We start from the raw sequence: 22,612 nt of genomic DNA on the forward strand, positions 1-22,612 counted from the left end.
TACGGTCCTGAACTTTCCTTGGTTGAACGTCATATCTAGTATTTTTGGGTGTAAGAAAGTCGGTAGCATAATGCTATCTACGTGAATTTCTAATATTGCCGACATTTTTTACCCCATTTAACCGCAATTACCCCAATGTTTGTTAGTCTTTGATTGTTTGATGGTTACTGATTATAAAACTAAATTTAGTTGTTTAATTTATATCAGCTATGCGATAATTTTTTTTTATTATTATTTGAGAGGTATTAAATATTCGAAATAACTGGTTATCATTGGGTTCAATAATACTCGTATTATTTTAATACTTTTAGTTAATTGATTGTTTTGATTAAATAACTATTTTTAAATGTTTTCCTACTTGTTTATATTTAGTGATGTAATCTATTTAATTACTTAATTATTTTCAAATCTAGTTATTTGATTATTTTGAATTATTTGACTGTTTTGATTGTTTGTTATTTCATAATTAGATTACGCAATTAAAAAACAGTCACTGAATTATGAATTAATCTTTTGTTCAAGAAAATTTTTTATCCTTCTTCAAATTTAAATTAAAAGTCATTACGAATATGAATGAAATTGATAAGGTAGGGTAATATTTGAATCGACGCGAAACTCAAACACGTTTATCAAAAATGTAACAAAATTTATAGAAAAAATTCTAAATTCAGAGAGGAGAAAACTGCGAACTTACTTAGTTATAATAATTGCTTAATAAATGATTTACGTAGAAAGTTTATAAATTATTTATAAAAACAGCGATGGAATAAATTAATCAAGCTTTAATCAAGCTTATAAATTAATCAAGCTTATTAATACTTCCGCTGTTATATATTTAATTCACCAAACTAATTCTGCACTTGCCAGTCTTATGATAAACTCATTAACTTGTCTCATTATCAATATATTCATCATCACGCACATGCAAATTTAGGCAACTGATAAAGAAATTATCAATTGTATGGTAAAGATGATTCAAATAATTTCCTATGGCATGATTTTCATCGGTATAAGTCTGTGAAGTGAAGTAAAAACAAAAATTATTACAAGATACATGAACCACCCTGTATTTCAAAACTCACCATTTCATCGAATAAAATATTAGCAGCCTGCAATTTCTTAGCGAATAACAACGATTGCTGATAGTGCACATTATCATCGGCCGAACCATGAACCAATAAGAGATCATGAACATTGAAAGTATCGATGGACTTTTGAAAAACGCTGCTCTTCAAATAACCAGCCAAATTATCACTCTCAGTTGGCAAACCCATATAACGTTCAGTGTAGATTGTGTCTGTTGTTAAATTGTAAAACCCGTTATTTTTCTATAGGCTTTGTACGAATGCAAAACTCACCATAATACAACCATGATGTCACCGGCGCTACACTCACACCGCACTGGAATACATTCTTTGTATCATATTCCAAAGTTTTCAGCGTCATGTAGCCACCAAAACTCCAACCCCATATAGCGACACGTTCATTATCGATATATGGATATAGATTTAGAAGATATTTCGTTACATAAATCTGATCTTGTGCCTCCAAATCACCTAAATTGTTATTAACGCTAAAGAGTAGTTTTTTGCCCTTATAACCAGTGCCACGTCCATCGATTTGTGCGTAGATAACTTCACGATTTGTTGTTACAAATAAATTATAGCCAGTGGTGAAAGCGGAGTGAACACGCACGGAGTTTGGGCCACCATAAACATTAACAATCATTGGATATTTTTTTGTTTTGTCCAAATTTGGTGGTAATTGTAGCTTGACTGCGCCCAGTGAACCATCAGCTAGCGGTACGTTTAAATAGGTGGCATTCGGGAATAGTTTATTTGCAAAGATTTGGCGGAAATCGTTGTTGTTTTCCCAAACGACTATTTCGCGATTGGTCTGGAATCGAAAGTTTAGTTAGAGTTTTAAGTTTTTTGTTGAAGAAAAAATAGAGGAGAGGTGTATGCAGGGCCGTAGAGAGAAAATCCAGGCCTGGTACTAAACAAGTTACGGGCCCCCTATAAAAAATCCACTAATACATTTGATTAATTTGAATTAATGACGTCTCATTCATGAATCATTACTGATGGATTACATCAAAAAAAAATGTTTGCCACATCAACTAAATGATTTTTGGACTAAGAGCTGAAAATTAAATTAACACAGAATATTTACTATTTATACTATTTTATTGTAACGTAGAAACAAAATTCTCTTTTAACAGACACACATTGTTTCAAATAATCATTTCTAGTTATTTGGTAACATTTTAATACATTTCTGATAAATTTAATGATGACTATAAATTTTAATTATTCAATATAGAAGGTTCGGATATCAAAAATTGGCTTTTCTTGCTTTTTTCGCTGCAAAATTTTTTATAATAATATCAAAATTTAACTGTCTTGCCAAAACGGATTCAACACAAAGCGTGGCAAGTCCTGAAACTCGCTCTTGAGATGAACACGATCTATGAAAGATTTTGATTCTTGAAAGGACGCTGAAGGAACGTTCTGCACTAGCTACAGTGATAGGTACAGATAGTGCAAAAGATACGTAAAGCAACACAAATGTTGGGGAAATTTGTATACAGATTTTGAACATATGTAGATGGTATTTAGCAATTCCAAGAGTGACAGACCTTTATCAAAATTTGCTTCTAAATGTGTTTCAAGTGAATTATTTCGCATTCTAAGCTTTGAGAAATGGCCGACTTGTATTTTTCGACAAATTTTGCTGCGCTCGTCCGAACCGTAGTTTCATCCATGCCTTCAAAATGCCACAAAAAGGAAAACGTCTCGCTCAAATTTCTCATAGCTGCAAATCGTTCAGTAATGCCAGTGATTACCGAATCAACAATCACCAGGAATGTATTGTTTTTAAAATCAGACTCTAAATCATCCGTAATCATCTCATTTAAATTATCTTCAGAACGTCTTTTGTGTTTTCTCTTTCGAATGTCCGGAAATTTTGGCGAGATATTCAATTGAATAGCAACTGTTTTGCATCCGTTTAAAATTGTTTCCCATTGGTTCCTGATCAACTTCAAATCAGCGAATAAGGCATCTAGATGTCGGACCTGTTGTTGTTGTTGTAGCGATAAGGTTACTCCCCGAAGACTTTGGGGAGTGTTATCGATGTGATGGTCCCTTGCCGAATACAGATCCGGTACGCTCCGTCGGGCCTCAACATCTATGGTGGCGTCTCTAGCTTGGAGGACCACGTTTCTTTCATTAATGGTAGTTAGTATTTTGAACCAAATTGAGGACAGCAAGATATATTTGAACTTGTTGATGTACTTGAGAATGCCGGTAACATCTCCTTATGCTTGCGCAGTCAAATTTGGCTTTTGTTTGAAAGAGTATGAAGAGAGCTCGGTACTTTTTTTTGAGGATTTCCTATCGTTGTGGAGTGCTGTTGAAAATAATAAAACATTTTTGTACAACTCCGAAGAAAGTAATTGCAACCGTACAACATTCTGCAGCATCAACACCACATAAATTGAGACTGTGGGTTGCACAAGGCGAGTTATCAGCATTCGAGTTTTTGTCGAGAATGTGACGTAGTGCTCCGTTGTAAGCTTCTTTCATATTGGCGCCGTTATCGTACCCTTGTGCACGACAATCTTTTAATGGGAATTCATGTTTACCTAGAGTATGGCAAATTAAATCCGCGATTTTCTGACCAGTTTTTTGGTTACAATTAAAGAAAGCCAAAACCCGTTCTCGAATTGTAAAATTTGTTGCTTTCGAATTGAAATCGAATTAGCGCAAAATGAACGTAGTCAACGTGACTAGCATCAGGCATAGCATCAACGATAACAGCAAAATACTGGGCTTTCTTGCCTTGATCTAATATATGTAGTTTCTCTCACGTGCTTTGCATAAATTTCTATAAACTCGTTCTTAGAAAAGCTTTTTTCTTAAATTTAATTTAAGTATGAATTTTTTTTAATTTTTAGTAGGGTAAAATATTGTTTAAATTAGTTATGTAATCTTTACTTAGTTATTTGTAACGTTTCTCATCCTATCCATTTCTTTTAATGCATCAACAGTCAAGTTCTACGATTCGAATGTTAACTAACTTAAAATCATATATTATTGCGACTTTGCCTATGTCGCGTTCAGTTTACAACTACATTTACAACATCTCTGCTCTGTTCCACCGCCAAAAACCTGTAAAACAAAATCAAGTGCGCAGAAAAGTATGCAACATTTAGCGATAACAGCCTAACTTCTACGTTTGTTGCATACACAAACAAAGCGAAGTTACCTGCGTTTCATTCCCTTGTGAATACAAATCTTTACCGATAACTCTGTTATCGATTAATTTATCGAATTCTCGCAAAGTAATATTGCATTATCAGCGGAGTTAAACATGTGTGCAAAATTTCAGCTCAATCGGACACCGCGTGGTGTATCAAATTTAACTTGCAAGATTTGTGCCCCTATTACGGTATACAACTCAACTTAGTTGGGTTGTATTTAAAACAACTCAACTTTCAGACAACTCAACTCCTGTTTGGTATTACGAATTACAACTTATTTCAGTTGAAGTTGAATTTAGTTGCCAACTTCAGAAAGTGATGATTTTACAGATAAATGAACAGCTGATCAATTTGTGGAGGAAATTCGTCGATTTGTCGTTGAAGCTCCTCATTTTCTACGCGAAGGGTAACGAGCTGATCTTCATCTCGAAGCATTTTATGAGATACGCGTTAAACTTTTATCGGGGTCACCAATATAGGAAAATAAAGAATAAATATTTCCTATTGAAATTTAAATATAAATGTATTTTATTCTTTCACAATGAAAAATATTTAATGACTGACTCAACTATGAAAACTTGTTGAACAATATAAAATTTAAATGTTAGTTGCTAAGCAACACTTTTGTTCTGAAAACTTGAACTGCACCGCCACACATTTACAATATAAAAGTAAAACGGACATTATATGAAAATCTATTTTATAATGGCGAAAATGTTGGTGATTGACATGTCGCGAATACGGAAAACATTCGCGTGATCATTCCAATCCCTTGGAACTACCAAGCACCAAGTGAGAAAATGGTTAAGTAACAAATGATGAGCTTCTCATGAAGTTATTTGCAGATTTCAAAGGAAGCATTTTGCATACGCGTTCGTATTTTAAAATTATGCGCCAGACTCCGATTCCTTGCTGACGGCAGCTATCAAAAATGCTGTGGAAATGATTTTGGTGTTGGACTGGTGTTAGATATTATTGAGGAGCATATTTGTGCCATGTGAATTAAAACCCAAACAGCAAAAATTGTATTTTACTCTAAAACAGGATTCCCAGGTGTAGTGGGTAGTATCAATGGTACTCACGGTCGCATAATTTCACCTATTTTGGCTGCCTCCGAACTGCGGCCAGCCTCGTCCAACTTCGGAATGCCGCTCCATAAATTCAAAAAGTTATTCAACGTAATCCTTCGTTTAAACGTTGTTTTTGTCCATATATGTGTACAAAATTGTTGATTATTGTTTGATTAAAAAAGGTTTAACTACCGACTTTAAATTTTTTGTTTTTTTTTTTTTTTTTTTGTGGTAACGTTTTATGAGCCCTTGCACCATCTAACTCTTATCAAAGGTGGTATCAAAAGACACGTTTCGATGTCCGTTTTTAGGATTCGAAAGCGGAAATTAAAATTTTTTTCTATCGAAAAATATTTACAAAAACCCACAAAATCGGCCGATAGGGTCCGAAATATGAGGTTCGATCCACAGTTTTATTGCACAGAACATCTTTCTGCGTTGGCGGCCTTTGGCAGAGATTTGTAAAAATAACCCTGGGTGGGTCTAACGCCTTTCTGCATTAGTGTGTACAAAAAATATGGCGAAATACAACAACCACATGAAAATTTGAACCGAAATGATATGACAGAAGTAAAATTTTTAATTGTTGTTTTCAGTTTCTTAAATCTGTGGTCGAATCGTGTCTTTTGATACCAACATTGAAAATTTTTGTTAAAAATCAGGTGGCGAACCGTCTTGTAAAACGTTACATTTTGTCAAAACAACTGCAAAATTGTATGAGACAACTGCTAGTAATCAGTTGTAAGATTTTGACGGCTTTGACAACTACACCAACACAAGGTTGTAAACGGTAATGCCACAAAAAGTTGTTAGACTAGACAACTCAACCGACATTTTTTTGACAGGTTGAGTTGTAATCTGTAATACCAAATTGCGAAATTTCAACCCAACCAGAGTTGAGTTGTAAACGATAATAGAGGCATTGATTACAGACAACAGCCAAGTGAATGTAAATAAAAGCTTATAATATCAGGATACTTTTGATGACCTTAAAGAGTTATTTTGTTGACTTCTTCAGAGCGCAAAAACTCATTATTCAGGGTACCGATATCGATGTCGTTTAAATAATCTGGACTTTGATACAGAGTTGGTGGTATTGTTGGAAGACTTTTTGAGGATGAACCTTTATCAGTGTCACCACGAAAACGTTGCGATTTCGGATTCATGTAAACTTACATTTTTGTTTGATGTTTTTATTGTCTCCTCACTGTTCGAAGGCCCAGTCAAAAAATCATTATCAATATTTGTTGCTTTTGAAATTCGGCAAAAAATTTGCACATGGAACAACTAAAGACTCTCCTGAATTAAAAAAAAATGTCTTAATACCTCTAAATCGCCGGCCCGGGGGGAATCCCCCCATCCCCCCTCTCGTCGGGCCTGGGTGTATGATAGGTTGGATCATTGCAACTGATTCCTACGAGAAGCACCAAACGAGATGAAGTCTTCCTCCACGTTCTCTCCCAACTTAATGGAGGTCTCTTCCTTCCTTCCTCCTGCATGTTTATGTCGATGGGAATACTTTCTTGGACGGATGGTCTTCATTTCTTTTAACCAGCGAAGCCTTTGGACTTTTATTCGTTGCACTATGTTCGTACCTGCGCAAACTTCATACCGCTCAAAATTTTAGACAACCACTTGGCGCAGAACCGGCTCAGCGTCAGTAATTGCGCCACAAAGACGTTCATTCTACCCTGCTTTGGTTGGCTCTTTGCTATGAAAGACCTGCTCCCGGATCTAGAAAGGAGGGGTTGCCAACTGTTGGATTATGTTGTTAATCTTGCAGTCCTTTTTGAAAACAGTAATCGAAGTTTTAGAAGGATAACTGGATGTTGTGAACAGGTGGTCTAAATCTTTCGGATTGGCTAACGGCGATGAACATCATGAATTCCGCTGGTGCTGTCTGACAGAATTAAGTACGTTAGAACTAGTCTTGACAGCATGCTGGTACATGGCTAGAGTTCACGGGTAGGAAGGCCCATACATCAGGAGCGCTCTTGCATTCTGACCGTCTTCGACTTCATCCCTGGCAGGGCCGACTACTGTACTCCTGTGACAAGATTTAATAATAATATTTCTTCTCGCAACTTTAAGCTGTTTGACACCGTCCTTCAAGTGGATTTTGTCACTATTAACAGTGAGTAGTCGTTCTTGAAACCTCAGTCGAATACGATCAGATATGCAGGCTACCTTTAAGAAGCAATTCCGAATCCCATGCTATATACATCGCGTCATCAGTAGCTCACTGGGAAAGCTTCGTATCACTATATACCAAACTTATGGGGGCATATGGACCATGAAAGTCACATGCGGACAGAACAGGTATCTATTCTCGGTTTGAATATTTGGAATGTCAGCTATGATGAAATTTTCAATGTTAAAATGACCGACGATTTATTCTTAGTTGGATACCCAAGGGATCAGAAAAAGCCCGCATAAAGCTCAATCAGATCATGATAGGAGTGGTTAGACCCGTGCGGCTTTCAGTCGGATACCCTTATCAAAGATGCATATCCCGCTAAAACTTGGATTCGAAAACTTCTCCGGAACATCGAAAAGGTAGTCAGCTATTTAAGACTAAGGTTAGACTCCCGACTAACATTCCGGACACAACATGCGACTAAGAAGGCATCTAATCAGCTATCGTTGCTAAGCACAATAATGGCAAACATCGGAGGAACAACAGAACGCAAAAGGAATCTGCGAATGGATATCAACATATCTACATTACTGTAGGGCTCCGTGCTGTGGGAAAACGTATTTCAGTGGAAGAACCGCTGTAAGCTTCTAACATCTGTACAGCGAACAACAGCTTTGAGAGTAGCCTTCGGTTATTGCACTGTTCCACGACCAGCCGTACAAGTGGATGCCAGAACAAACCCTAATCCCCATTGACCTTTCAAGCTATTAGCTGAAAAAACAGGCGGATTAAGAGCGCATGAAACTCTTAAGCAATGAGAGCAGAAAAGAAATGTTAAGGGGGTGCAAGTACGATGGGAAAATGGACACCAAGGCAGATGGATAGCGTAACTAATCACGGATGTTGAAGCATGGAGCATCCGAAGCTTTTTTTTTAGGTAACTTACTACGTTACCCAAATGCTTTACGGACATGGGTACCTGCAAAAATATGTTGAAGACGACGATTCTGGACACACCTTCTTCAAACAGAACTGACACATGCTCGAGCGAAGAGTCGCCCAATGACTGAGCATACCTTCTTCAAATGCTCACGATGGAACTGAAAGCAAAAATGCCGAGTGGCCCAGAAGAGTGGCAAAAAAATTAGCAACTTTGTAGAAACCACACTCATAGCCAAAAAACGGTATCTGGGCGCAGGAAGAACATAAAGCTTTAGAGAACGAGAAATATATATATACAAAGCTTTCTGCGGTGTACGACGTTTCCAAAAGAGGTAGTAGCGTCCTCCCAACTTAGTCTAGCTTTCTAAAGAAAGATTGTTGTGTATTATTGGAATACCATGATTCGATTTTCAAATGCGAAAGTGTTGTGGTGGAATCTGATACGTGTTCCATTCAGGCGATTCTCTTCACAACTTAAGCAGTATTGACGAATGAATAAATATTTTTACTTCAACTTACCTTTGTCTCAAACAATCGTATATTTGCAGGACCTGGTCCACCACATTTCAATACATAATATGTATAATCTGTACTGAAACTAGCATCAGCATGACTGCACACATTATTATCTTGATCACGTGAATTACAGCTCAAACATTCATTATTGCGGAAGATATGAAGCTCAAAGGGTTTATCTTTTAGGGTGGCTTGATAATAACTAAAAAAAAAGAATACTTTAATTCAAAGCTCACACTATAACGACAACATAAGTACTCACAGCGCATCTGCTGCGTCATCATAGAAGTAAACTTGAATAACAGTAAAATTACCGCGTGATAGCCATTGGTTCTTGCCAGTGGACAAATCCAATTTCCATGCCTGTTGCCAATCATCAATCCAATAAGAAAAAATACAATAACTTGCCACACATTGTGGTGCACCCATCATATTCCAACCATCGGTATCTTGCAGTCGCATCAGCTCCTTGCACTCACCTTTCACCTTACACTGCTGTAGCGTAGCCAAATTTTGACGACGATTCAGCCAAACCAACAACACGCTTTCACCATCAATCCATTCCACATATTGCAGAATATGATCTTTAGTGACTATATCGACCGGTGCCGTAATATTAATCGCTTCCAATTGCTTAGCGTCCACATCGAATAAGCGCAAACCTATAACTGGATTTGGTGTGCCAGCTTTTGGATATTTCAAATCGACTTCTTCTGGATATTGATAATAAAATAATGAGTTGTTTATATATCTATCTTCGTAGATTTGATATTTGAAAGTTTTCACATCCACATCATTAAAGAAACCGCTAATCAAATATGTGCCATCCTTGGACCACCAAATTGCGCTGCCGCTCGAGAGTACTTCCTCTTCGTATACCCAATCGGGTATGCCATTATAAATAATACCTGTCACACCATCGCTCGTCAACTGCAATTCTGTAGCATCTTCGTAATGGATGTAAGCATTATTTGCGTAAATATAAACCAGACGATTTTTCGAAGGCGACCAACTACAATACTGCAACTTCTCACCACCATGGATTTTGGTTTCGACTCTGAAAGGGAATAGTTTGCGGCATGGGAAAAAAATTCGCACTCGCGTAGGTAATAAAGCATTTGCATAAAAAGAGAGCATTTGCTCAGAGTCGATTTTTGATGTGAAACATCAATAGTGTAAAATTTACGCTTACTAAATCTAACCCAAGAGGTCCTCGCAGGGGCGATTCGGGGTCATTTCGAAATGATTTTGGTGACTTCCTCGCGGTCCTCCCGGGGTAATTTGGGGCTCATTTCGGGATGATTTTGGGAACTCCCTCGGAATCTTCTCGGAGCATATGGGGGTAGCTTCGGGATAATTTTGGGACTACCTCGGGGTCCTCCCAGAAGCATATGGGTAACCTTTCGGGACTATTTGGGGGACTCTCTTGGGTTCTCCCGGGGTCATTAAAGCGTAATTTCGCTTGATTACGGGGACTCTCTCGGTATCCTCTTAGGGCTATTTCGGGACCATTTTGGTGACTCTCTCGGGGTCATTAGGGGGTACTTTTTGGATGATTTAAGGACTCCTCTGCATCTTCCCGGGCTATTTTAGGGGTCATTTGGGATGACTTCTTGGACTCGGCGGGCTCTTCCTGTAATAATTTCGGGATGAATTTGGGACTATCCGGGGCCCCTTCCCGCGCATTTCGGGATGATTTTAGGGGCTCCAAGCGTTATTTGGGGGTCACTTCGGGTCGTTTGGGGTCATTCCAGGATAATTTTGGGAAACCTCTGTTCTTTTCTGCATATTACTTTTAGAAAATAATCTCGATATTTCACATCTGCCAGACGTCCCGTGAAGGCTCACATATTTTTGGAAATACTACTTTTTTGTTTTTGTTACAAAAGCTAATAAGCACGTTTTACCCAAAAAATCGAGTCTTAGCAAATGCTAACTGTAAATGCATGGGATTAGCTGAGTGTAAGTAAGCGCTATCGTTGCTGCCGATTCGAAACGCTCTAGCTTAACTGTAGAGGAGTACTTTGAGAATAAATTGTACTCGAAACAGACTAATAGTAGAACTATTCCAAATGTTCAAAGGCCTCGCATCTCAGAGTTCGTTTCCAAAGCGCTATCTTAGCTGAGAGAGGGCATCTGTGGAAAAAAATACAGCTACAAAGCATTCTTAAACTTAATTTATAGATTTTGAAATAAATTTTGACATTCTTAAATCATTTGCTGAGATAAGGTCCCCTTACACATAGCACTCAATTAACCAGTACAACAGAGTTAGAACTTTAGAAAAGAGTAACAATAGTTTTTTCTAGGCTTCGGGGGACTAAGTATAGATAATTATCGCTAAATATAGTGTATTTCTCTCATTTCTTCCTCCAAGATACTAGTAGATTTCTTGGCATTTCTTCCCGCATTGGAATTGATACCAAACTTCAAGTCAGCTGGCAGTCGAAGGTAACTGTCACAAATTGCAGTTGCAGGGGTTTGGCCCGTTGTCTTAAGCACTGCCGCTCAAGAATAAGGAAATGTGTGTGTCCCAATCTTCATGAAACTTGTCCACTACTTGTCTTAAAGGCGCTTACAAGGTTCTATTCAATCTCTCCACCATACCATCGGACTGCGGATGTTGTTCTTTTTGTAGCGATAAAGGCGCTCCCCGAAGGTTTTGTGGAGTATTATCGATATTGATGGATCCGGTACGCTCCGGTAATAAGCACCACTAAAGTACAAGCCCGACCATCTCGGGAACGATCGGACTGAGGATGCAATGCAGTTTTCCGAGTTTTTCGAGTGCTCAATGTCTTACACATCTTGTATCACAGCTGATTCAAAATTCCTGCCTTGATCAGAATTTAACTCCATTGGCACACCATAACTTGCAACTCAATTGTTTTTAAACACCTCTGCAATGGCTTCGGGTTCTTGGTTTAGAATAGGGTAATAATCAATCAAAACCACCAGTACGTATTCGTTTCCGCATTTGCTGGTAGGAAAACAACCAGCTACATCCACGGCGATCCTCTCAAATTGTGTACTTTAGTTGTACTGCTTCATCTGGCCTTCACTTCGCGTTTTGGGCCTTTTGCTCTGATGCAAACGTCGCAGTTTGTAATCCACTCTGTGACCGACTGTCGGCAACCAATCCAATAGAATCTCTTCTACATTTTCTTCAACGGCTTCGCGATTCTAAGAACGCCAGGGATCCTTTTCATTAGGACAACTACCCGTTTCCTCTTACATTGACTAGCCTCACTTTTACATATTCAATGCAAGGCACCCGAATATCTACTGTAAACTGTTCCACTGTGTCCAATATGACTGAGCAACAGGACTCTCTGCTGACATTGCTTCAGTATTTCCTTGGTCCAGCATAGCTCAGCAATTTTCTTTTTTTTGCACTTATAGAATAGGGGAAGACAAGAAGTCTTTGGTGAGATGGGTAATATACAAAGGAGGAGGATACAAACACTTCAACTCTAAAGTTTAGTCCTTCTATAGTTTTTTACCTCAGAAGTGAATATGCCGAGTAAATGCTTAGCAACATGTTGCATCAACACGCAGCAACAAACCGCTGCCTCCGGAACAAATGTGATGAAGTGGGGGAAGGAGAAATGGAGGTATTTTCATGTGTTAGCATGAAATGTCCAAAGCCTAGAATATAAAGGATTCTGCGCACATGGCCAACGGATATCTTGTGTCCAGTTTCACCTTGAAATGCAAATTAAAAGTGAACTAGACGAGCTGAACTACATGATCTACACGATGCCACTTTTTAGAAAAATACCATTGTGTCATTTCTTCTCTTACTTGGTTTCGATGTCCAGTAATGAATATTTAGCTATAACTGAATGCCTAAATAGTTTTTCGGTGTCGTATCGTATGAGTAATTTTGTATTATCTGGTGAGAACGTAATAGTTAAATCAGCCGGATAAACTTCCTGTAAAATTTTTTTTGCAAAATAAGGTTAGTCAATGAAGGTTTTTACGTGAAATGAAGCACTGAAAACCGGTTCGAAAACGCTTTCTCTCAAGCTCTCTCTAACTAGAATTCGCTCAAAAAATAATGAGCATTTGGTTGGAAGTAGATGTCTCACATTGTAAGTTCAGCTTATAAAGGAGACAGAAGCCTAAGTTGGAGCTATTTAAGAGCAATTTTTTATAAAAATATTCTCCAACCTATGTTTGAGATAACATGTTTTCCAACCGGTTGCAATGATAACGAGATCTTGCACTTAGCCGATCGATATACTCACAAATATCGCTGGTGGTAGAATTAGTGAAAGTTGTTGGGTTGGCACATTATATTTGTAGAGGTAACCATCGTCTGCTCTATACGCGAATTCGGCATCTAGAAATATATAAATTTTTAACATGCTTATATTAGCTTCACTTGTATGTATGCTTGTTTGTAACTCTCTAGGCTAGGCGGGAGAGTTAGACCCATCTAGAGGCAATTATTGAAGACTCGCTGTGCTACGGTGCTATGAAACCAAATATCTAAGTAGATCGTAGATACTAAAACGGGACCATATTTGCGTGTGTTTTAGTTTTTTTAAACTATTTTTATATTATATTTACAAATATCAACATAAACGTTTGAATAACAGCGATTAATCTATTGACCTTGGAGTTATTTTGATAACATCAGTACCTCAGAAATATCTGTATCAAAACCCGTCTGTGAGAATGTCTACCCAATTCACCACTTCTTTTGAGTAATACTACTAAATGGACCTTTCGATTTGTAGGCGGATCCCGCTACCACCTCATCACTTCGGCTATAGGGTTAAGTATATGGAGATTATATTGAACAGGAAACTGTCCTGGAGAGCATATTTAGAGGAAGCGAGGCATCGGTTGCCTTGTATTGTGGGGTAGTGCTGGGGCACACTTAACATGGCGAGTATTACCATAATGTTACATATATGTACATGTAAATTACAACATTCAGCGTGGATTGGTACCAGCGGCGCTCTTAGAAAAACACGTACCTTGAATACAATGTTGAACATACATCCGGTGGATATTGCGGGCAAGGTGCAAAGGCAAAGGCCTTTCTCATCTAGGATTTCCCTGAATCCTTAATAAGCTTGACTTCATCCCAGATAAGACAGAATGATGAGTGGTGCTGTTGCGGTTAGAGAATTCAACATATTGTAACGAATATTAGCAGCACTAAGCGATACTATCATCTATAAGCCGATGCTAAACAGTGACTTGATGCACATCAATAATTCAATCATTATGTCTACACATATGTACGTACACGCCGCAGAGAAGCAACGCACGAACACATGCATATATCTTATCTGACTTGCTCACAAGAGAGGGCAATAATTTGTGCAAGTATTACTCATGCGCATATGAGAAGTTATAAACGTAGTTGTGGCTGGTGATGTTGTAGATGATAACTAACTAGTAAGTTCTGGAATGGAAAAGCCTAGAAGTATGCAACGAGAAATAAAAGTATAAAAGGCGCGACAGTAGAGGCGCAAAAAGTCAGTTTCGTTTAAGCTATCAATCAGTTTGAGTACTTTAATAAAGGCCATTTTGCATTATTGAAGAGTGGAGTTATTTATTCAACCATTTAGTGATTCGAACTTAGCAGAAGGTTGCAAATAAGAGGATTTGCAGTAAATTCGTTACAATATACTCCCTAAGTTCAACTCTGGTACCATCGAGGGTGGTATGAGAATGCCTGACCAACAACAATGTGTGCCTTATATGTAAATATTCTGTGAACTTTCAAGCTTTTCGCTTGTAACATGAGAAAGTAATCACGTGAAACTGCCTGTCAGTACAATCGGTTTTAAGGGATATATATTATATATATGCAGATCTTGACACATTTTTCACACAACAGTGTCAATTTTCTAGCGGATAAAGTGAGTAATAAATGAAAAAAACCCTCTTTTTCGAAAAATTGGTTGTATGGGGTATATACGCTAGCAGGGTGCTGCATCAGCATTCTATGGTCCAGAGCCCTTTTGTGGACTCACAAAAGCACACACCTGGGAAACTATAAGTAACTGGGAAACTAAACAATTCAGACGTCACTGGATTGATTGTCCAGGGCAAAGGCAGGCCAAACTGTTTATACTTCCGGCAACGAAAGTATCAGCCAAACTCATTAACCTAAGCAGGGAGGACCTAAGAACTCTTACTGGGTGCTACGCGGGACACTGCGGTCTACGATATCACCTAAGTAAATTAAATCTATTTGATACTCAAATTTGTCGTTTCTGTGAGCTGGATGATGAAACTCCGGTTCACATTCTCTGCGAATGCGTCGCTCTAGCTAGGCAGAGACTGTCCCATCTAGGTGGTGGGACTCTTAATCCCTATGTGATATGGAGTAAAAAGCCTGAAGAGGTACTTAGATACATCAAGAGCCTCCAGATACAAAATTAGACTGAAAGGTCTTGCACAATAGATCTGCACAAAGATCGCAGTGCTTCCAGACCTATTAATAATAATATTAATAATATACGCTACAGTGCTCCAATCCAGTCGGATCCGACAAATGATCAATCGTACACTCAAATATACCAGCTTACCAAATTTTATCAAGATATCTCACAAATTAAGGGACTAGTTTGCGTTCAAACAAGCAGACAGACAGACGTACATGGCTAAATCGACTCAGCTTGGCATCCTGGTCATTTCAGTATACTTATTGGTGGGTCTATCTCTTTTTTTAAATACACAATTTTTTTTCGTTGAAATAATCAACTTTTGCAAAAAATGCCAAAAAAAAATCTTTTTTTTTTGACAGACAATTTTTTTTCGCACTTCAGTGTTGTAAGTGCCTCAATTTTTTTATATTAAATTATTTTCACTTATTTAACTTTTTATTTATTTTCGTTGAAAAAATCTCTTTTTGCATAAAAATGGCAACAAATTTTTTTGTAAAGAAAATTTTTGTTCTTGTTTTCTTGTTATTCAACACAAAATTGCATCTTTTTGGCGTTTGACAGATGGTATTTTTTTGTTGAATAAATAATTTACTCCGTTGAAAAACAGCTAAAAATGTTTATTTAAAAAAAATATTTAATTTTTTTCCAAAAAGAAGAAAATAACACAAATTTTTTTTTTTTTTTTTAATTTAATTTGACTTGACAGAAAGTAAGAAAAAGGCAACAAATTTTTTACTAAAATTTTATTTCATAACACGCAATTTTTCGTTGAAGAAATCTTTTTTTTTTCATAAAAGAAATGCTTATAAAGTTTTTTAAATTCAAAAGAAATTTTTAGGGCATATTTTTCACTGCAAACAGATTTAAAGGATTTTTCTTTTCTTAAATAAATTTCTTTTTTTTTTGTTTTGGCAATTGAAAGAATTTAGTTTTTTTTATGGAACAAAAAACTTTTTCCATAGAAAAATCACAAAAATTATTTTAAAAAAAATGTTTAGTTAAATAAATTATTTTATTTTTTTTTCGAAAATAAGAAAAAAACTAATTTATATTATGAAAATTTTATTTTTAAGCTTTTAACACTTGACAGAATGTATTACATTGCACATTTTTTTTAACAGAAAAAAGACTAAACAAATTTTTTACCTTAAATTTTATTTAAAACAAAAATGTTCCTCTTTTTTAACATTTTTTAGAAGTATTTTTTTCGCTGAACAAATCAATTTTTTCATAAGGGAAGTACTAATAAACATTTTTTTCATTTGAAAAGAGCTTTTTTTGTGAAACAAAGAAGTTTTGTACTGGAAACAGATTAAAAGGATTTTTTTTATATTTTTTTTTTTCATTTAGTTTCGGTAATTGAAGGAATTCAGTTTTTTATCGAACAAAAACCGTTTCCCATTGAAAAATCACAAAAGCAATATTACGCAAAAAACAAAATTTTAATTTTAAAAAATTTTTGGTTAAAAAAAAAAGAATAAACAAAAAATTATAAAAAAAATAAAAAGAAACACTCTTTTTAAATCCAAAAAGAACAAATTTAAGTTAAAGTGTTAAAGCTAAAAAATATTTCGTTAAGCAGATTTTTTTACAGAAAAAAGACTAAAAAAATTTTTTATTACAATTTTTTAAGCAAATTTTATCCCCCTCTTTGATATTTTTTAGAAGTATTTTTTCGTCGAACAAATCAATTTTTTCATAAAAGTTGTTCTTAAAAAAGTTTTTTTTTTTCATTTTAAAAGAAGAAGAAAAATACAATCAAAATTTAAAATTTTTTTTAGATATGAAAAAATATCGAACAATGATTAAAACACATTTTTCGTTATTTCTAATATGAATGCTAGTATGCAGCCCTGCTTAAAACATAACAATTTGATAAAAATTGCCACTGCTGTTTTTCTGTTCGCTGCTGTACATATGAGTATTAACCGTGCCACTTCAAACCATTCCTTATCATTGATTATTTTAAAGCAGTTAATCGAAAAAAGAATGAATTTCATACCAGGTAATCGACCACTGAATATAAAAATTTAAAATTCAAATAGAACGTTTTGCAGTATCACCGACAAAATTTGTATAAGTACTTTCTGTATATATTATATTTATTAACAAAGCTACAGGTTTTTGAGTTACATACCATCCGGTTTTTTAAATTTGCTTAAAATTCTAATAATTGTTTTTTTTTTTTGTATTCGCAAAACATAAAATGTTTTGTACTTGAATTTCTAGTTAGATAGCGCACAAAATATTTATTGACAAAATTAAAACCCACCGTGACGATTAATTAGATTAAATGGATTGAATGTCAACTAAGTCATTCTCACTATTTCATTCAAAGGAACTTTGCTATAGTGTTCTTGTTCTTTTCGGTACTACTATATGTACTAGTTTAATTTTAAGTTTAAATATTAAGATTTATTGTTTTAAAGTTTTTTATTTATTTTGTTAAAGATTTATTTCTTTAGTTCAGTTTAGTTATAATGTTAATGATTATACTTAAATAAATAAAATTTAATTGCATTTTTTAATTAATTTCTGTTTTAAATTTACATTTGGGGTATTCACGTAGACTAATAATCGTCTAGATGTGTGGTTATATTTTTATTCAGATTAGAAAAACAAACAAGAACATATAACCGACAGCTTATTTGACAAATTGCCATAAGATTAAATAAAAGAGAAATAATTTTAATGAAAAAGTGATTTTTTCGTCAGTCTTTGGAAGTCATATGTTATATGAGGAGTATAGAATGTAAATGTGGGGTGTAGTGTACCTAGTTTGTGGGATTGGTATGAATGTAAACGTATGCGTAGCCTGCAAAAAATCATGCGACTAATTCCTAAGGAGAGTGGTCTGCGGTTGATCGCTTTTGTCTACATTGGGGTATAATTGATGCCCTCAAGGCCGTTTTGGGTACAGTTGGGATTAGTCAGTTCATACATAAATTTAATTAAAAAATAATGGAATTAAACCGCACTATTTTAGAATAATGACAAACTCTCTACCAAGTCTAAAATACTAGCGCCATATTCCCCGTCGTGGTGTGATGGTAGCGTACTACGCCTACCACACCGAAGGTTCTGGATTCAAGTCCCGGGCAAAACAGCATCGAAAATTAAGAAAAAAATTTTCTAAGCGGGGCAGCGAGTGTATTTCTGCCATGAAAAGCTTCTCAGTGAAAATTCATCAGCCTTTCAGAAGCTGTTTGGAATCGGCATAAGGCATGTAGATCTCGTCTCGCCAATTTGTAGGGAAGGTTGAAAAGTGTACAACGCAAATTGGAAAACGTGCCAGCTTGTTCATAGGCGAACAAAGAAGACTTCTTCTACAGTTCCTGAAGGATTATGAAGAGGATTTGTACGGCAATACCCGTAGCGGCACCAGCTCGACACCACCCATAGGAGTACAAAGAGGACATGTCAAACAGTCCCCATGATCGTATAAAAGAGAGTAGAGAAACGATCTGTCGTCCGACAATATCCGCAGGAGTATAAAGAGAACCGTCAGACACTACCCGCTCAGGAATAAACAGGACAAAATAAATTATTTCAACCCATACAAAGAGATCTAAACTGGCTAAAGTCGCTTAGCTCTTTGCAGCTTATGCCGTATTCATCGTAGTCTTATCGCATTTACTGCGGGGTAAGAAAAGAAAAGGAAAAAAAGGAAATGAAGACGAAATGAAAATGAAAGGAAAGGAAAGAAAAAGAGGATTGGAAGTCAAACTGAGACTGGACTCACTGTTTTCAACTTGTTGTCGAAGTCTTAACGGTTTTCAATCGAAAAGTTATCGATTAGGTATTTGTCGAAAAGTTATCGATTATTTGTCGAAAAGTTATCAAGAAGTTATCGATTTGATATGTAAAAGGTATCAATGTCTTATCGGAATGTTAACAATTTGTTATCGCCGTGTTATGGATTTGCTATCAACGCTTCATCGGTTTGTTGTAAAATTTCAATATAAAAACGTTTACGTACATATCTGTTACCCGTCGATAACGAGCCAATAACAAATTAAAAAAAAGCTGATAAAAGGATGCTAAGAAACCGATAACAAATCAATAACTCGACGTTGATAATTAGCTATAGAAAATAAGCCAATAATAAAACAAATGCATGTCGGAATCGGTTGTTGCCGGCATTAGTTGAAGACGACGAAGGTATTCTTCTATTTGTTTTTTGTAATGTTACCTCTGTTGTAGTTTAACTTTAACCCCTGGGTGAGCTCTAGTTAAATAAAAAACATATCGAACGGATTTTATTGCATTATAAATTAGTGATAAAAGTTAATCATTTTACTTGCATGAGTTAAATTTAAAATACTATCATCTATTTAACAATAGATTAGATATGTATAAGTATGTTGTTCATTAACTACAGTAGTAGAGATGATAAGATTTAAGTATTGAGTGGTATTCGATAATTTACTGTGGGGAAAATTATTTTTTCTTTTAAATTTAGAAATTGCGAAATTCAGATTGTTTTTTTATGTGAATCCAACATTATTTTAATGTAAATTTCGCCCCGGAGTATGCAGATAAGGTCTAAGTCATCATACGTGGTTAATACCTGCCCGGATGGCACCGCGAAATGTTCTTGCTTGGGAATCTGATATAGGATTAACCGACAATACGAAAAATACGAATCTATATTATTTTAAAAGTTTGTAGACAAACAAAGTTCAGGCAGGAGAAGTCTTCCGCGTCTGACAGTACCTAGATAAAATCAACGTACAAGACTGGATAGAATACCTTTCAAACATGTGTTCCGGAAGAATAGTAAACAAATGATTTTTTATGAAATTGCTTATAATGAAAGTTTCCGGATGAATACCGGCAGCCTTCAATAAATCAATCTATGAACCAATAAGCAGATCCCGCATTCAAAAATGAGAGAGCAAAAAAATCATAGTTAGCTGCGAAATAAATTGTTTCGGCGTGACGTCACGCGTGACAACAGATTTCACTTCTGACGCAGTGTTCAGACTTTATTCTAATCGGAGTATTTTGCTCCGCTCTTACCTCCTGCTACATTTTTTATCTCAAAGGTTTATTTGGGTCGAGTTGGAAACTAAATAGTATTACTACCTAATGTATTTTGTTTGAAGTTTTCTTTATATACGTATGAAAAGCTGATTGTTTACAAGTGACGATTGGATGAAATTACGTGAATTTATTGTTCGTGTCTTAAGTCATGTTTGTTCACAGTTTACTTAAAGTTTTTGTACTTTTTTCGTACGGAATGAAAATAGAAGCAAATAGTATAACAGAGTCCGGGCGCAATCTGTAAATCCTGCCAAAATTCAACATATAGCACTTCTTAAAGTTTTATATAAAAATGAAGTGCGTTGAGTCAGTGAAGTCAGCTAACCCTGTTTTGCGATAACAGTCGCTAATTGGGAGCACCAATCGAGGTCAAATCTTCCTCCACCTGCCTCTCCCAACTCATGGAAGGTCTTCTATTTCCTCTGTTTACAAATTGCCGGAGCGTATTGTGTTCATCCACATAACATAACCTAGCTAGCGAAGCTTCTGTTTTTATTCGCTGCACTATCGTCATATCTGCGAAATCTCGCATAGCTCATCATTATACCTCCTTCGATACTCGCCGTCGATATCACGTATAGGACTATAAATTTTCCGGGGAACATTTATGTCGAATACTCCAAGAGCCATCTCATCTTCCATCGACACTTTCCTTGATTCCGAGCCATACATCAGGACAGGTATGATGAGGGACTTGTAGATCGAGAATTTTTTTCGTCAGTTACGAGGTCGCCATTATCGTTCCTACAGGAATCTGCCCCGGTCTTTAAACATTATGTCATTAAAAGAGCATAAAATAGGTATGGTAAACCGAAAATAATAATAATAATATTTTTTCGCGATAAATATCCGGGGTGATAGAGACCAATTTTCTTCCAGAATGTGGTGTGCTAATGGGAGCATTAATTGGTCATCCTACACCTTTTAGGCCGACGCCATGTGCATCTGATAAGGCAGATAACTTTTTTGCTGAGAAACATTTCATGGCAAAAATACAATCGAAGGGTTTGCCAAGCCACCAAATCAATTTGAAAAAGGAAGAAAAAATATACTCCGAAAATTTAATTTTTACTCCGACGTAGTCGTTTACTCAGGACTCAGGTAACAGTTTTAAATACTCCGAACACTGGTAGCTAAATATAAGATAAATGTAATAAATCGAAAAATTTCAAAAGCGCTACGTCATCAAAATGTTTTTTCAAATTCGATTACAAATACAAAAATTCCGGAATGCGGGATCTTGGCTCATTTGTTTATGAAATCAACCTATAATGTTTTTGTTTTTTTCCCCATTTTTGTACTGTGTGAGAAAATTCCCCTACCATTAATCCAAGTTCCATTGAAGCCGCGCAAACGTCCGCTCGCCGTCAACGACTCACTCAACTCCCACGGCACCTTTTTGTCCGAAGTCACCGCTTGTGCATCACGTAAATGGCGCGCTTGTGCTGCATTTATCAATGCCAAAAATAATATAAATAAATATGTTTTCGATATCATTTGAAATTAGTTATTTGTTTTTTATTTATAACTTAGGAACTGCTTGAATAAATTTAAAAAAATATATATATTGTAATTAACTTCCCATTAACACAACTAAATCACTCATCCAAACGCAGAAACTTCGTGCGCGTCACTGAACTTTTATTTGATTATTTAAATTTTTATTTGTGTATTCAACTTATAACACGAGTTATGAAAAAAAAGTACGCGAATCAATTAAAATCGCGTCGTGCATTCGAACAACAAAACAGCGAGTTAGTTTTCAAATAATTTAACTCAAATCCCACTATGAGGACCGACTAAACTCACACTTTACAAAACGCGATTTGTGTACAACTTTACGCACAGCATACAACCGCTATATTGAACTGCTCATGTCCAACTGAGCTCCCATGGGCTATTACAGAGCAATAAAATGATAAGCCACGATCAGTATGAGAGCTACGACAGAGATAAGAAAACACCAACGCTATAGGTGCACTCGTAATGTAAGCGACGCATGTGAGCGATCGAGGTCGCCGTGAAGCCGGTAACATAATTGAAGCCTATGACGTATCGCCCACATGCAGTGCTTATCCAAATGGGGCGGTAAAACTAAATTCGGCTTGACTGACATGACAACTGCTACGATTTTCAATTTATTATGTTTTACAAGATATTGAAATTTATGATGTATGGCTGACTGGCTCAAACATGAGCGCTTATCTGCTGCTGAGTATAATTT

The 22,612-nt window shown here is 36.1% G+C and overlaps 1 protein-coding gene across 2 annotated transcripts; it reads right to left on the reverse strand.

The window, feature by feature from the left end:
* Positions 1-184: 184 nt before the first annotated feature.
* LOC137239615 (venom dipeptidyl peptidase 4) lies at positions 185-22,265 on the reverse strand. 2 transcript variants are annotated; one of them, XM_067765127.1, is made up of 9 exons: positions 22,198-22,265; positions 21,711-21,924; positions 13,180-13,274; positions 12,734-12,864; positions 9,192-9,986; positions 8,933-9,131; positions 1,359-1,896; positions 1,083-1,297; positions 185-1,015 (listed from the first exon to the last, which is right to left on the reverse strand). In XM_067765127.1, exons 2-9 carry the CDS (start codon positions 21,883-21,885, stop codon positions 884-886), a joined length of 2,280 nt encoding a protein of 759 aa, XP_067621228.1. In that variant the 5' UTR covers positions 21,886-21,924; positions 22,198-22,265; the 3' UTR covers positions 185-883. The 2 variants fall into 2 exon arrangements, with proteins under 2 accessions (XP_067621228.1, XP_067621227.1); XM_067765126.1 differs by having other exon boundaries at positions 21,711-22,265.
* Positions 22,266-22,612: the final 347 nt, after the last annotated feature.

The sequence above is a fragment of the Eurosta solidaginis genome, chromosome 2, assembly GCF_040869045.1.
Source record: "Eurosta solidaginis isolate ZX-2024a chromosome 2, ASM4086904v1, whole genome shotgun sequence".
Taxonomy (NCBI): domain Eukaryota; kingdom Metazoa; phylum Arthropoda; class Insecta; order Diptera; family Tephritidae; genus Eurosta; species Eurosta solidaginis.

Coding starts and splice junctions, on each gene's coding strand:
- LOC137239615 (XM_067765127.1), bottom strand. CDS start 21,885: ATGATATCGAAAACATATTTATTTATATTATTTTTGGCATTGATAAAT. Junction 1,897..8,932: donor TACGATTGTTTGAGACAAAG/GTAAGTTGAAGT, acceptor TTTCGATTCCAG/ACCAATCGCGAAATAGTCGT. Junction 1,016..1,082: donor ATATTTTATTCGATGAAATG/GTGAGTTTTGAA, acceptor TTCACTTCACAG/ACTTATACCGATGAAAATCA.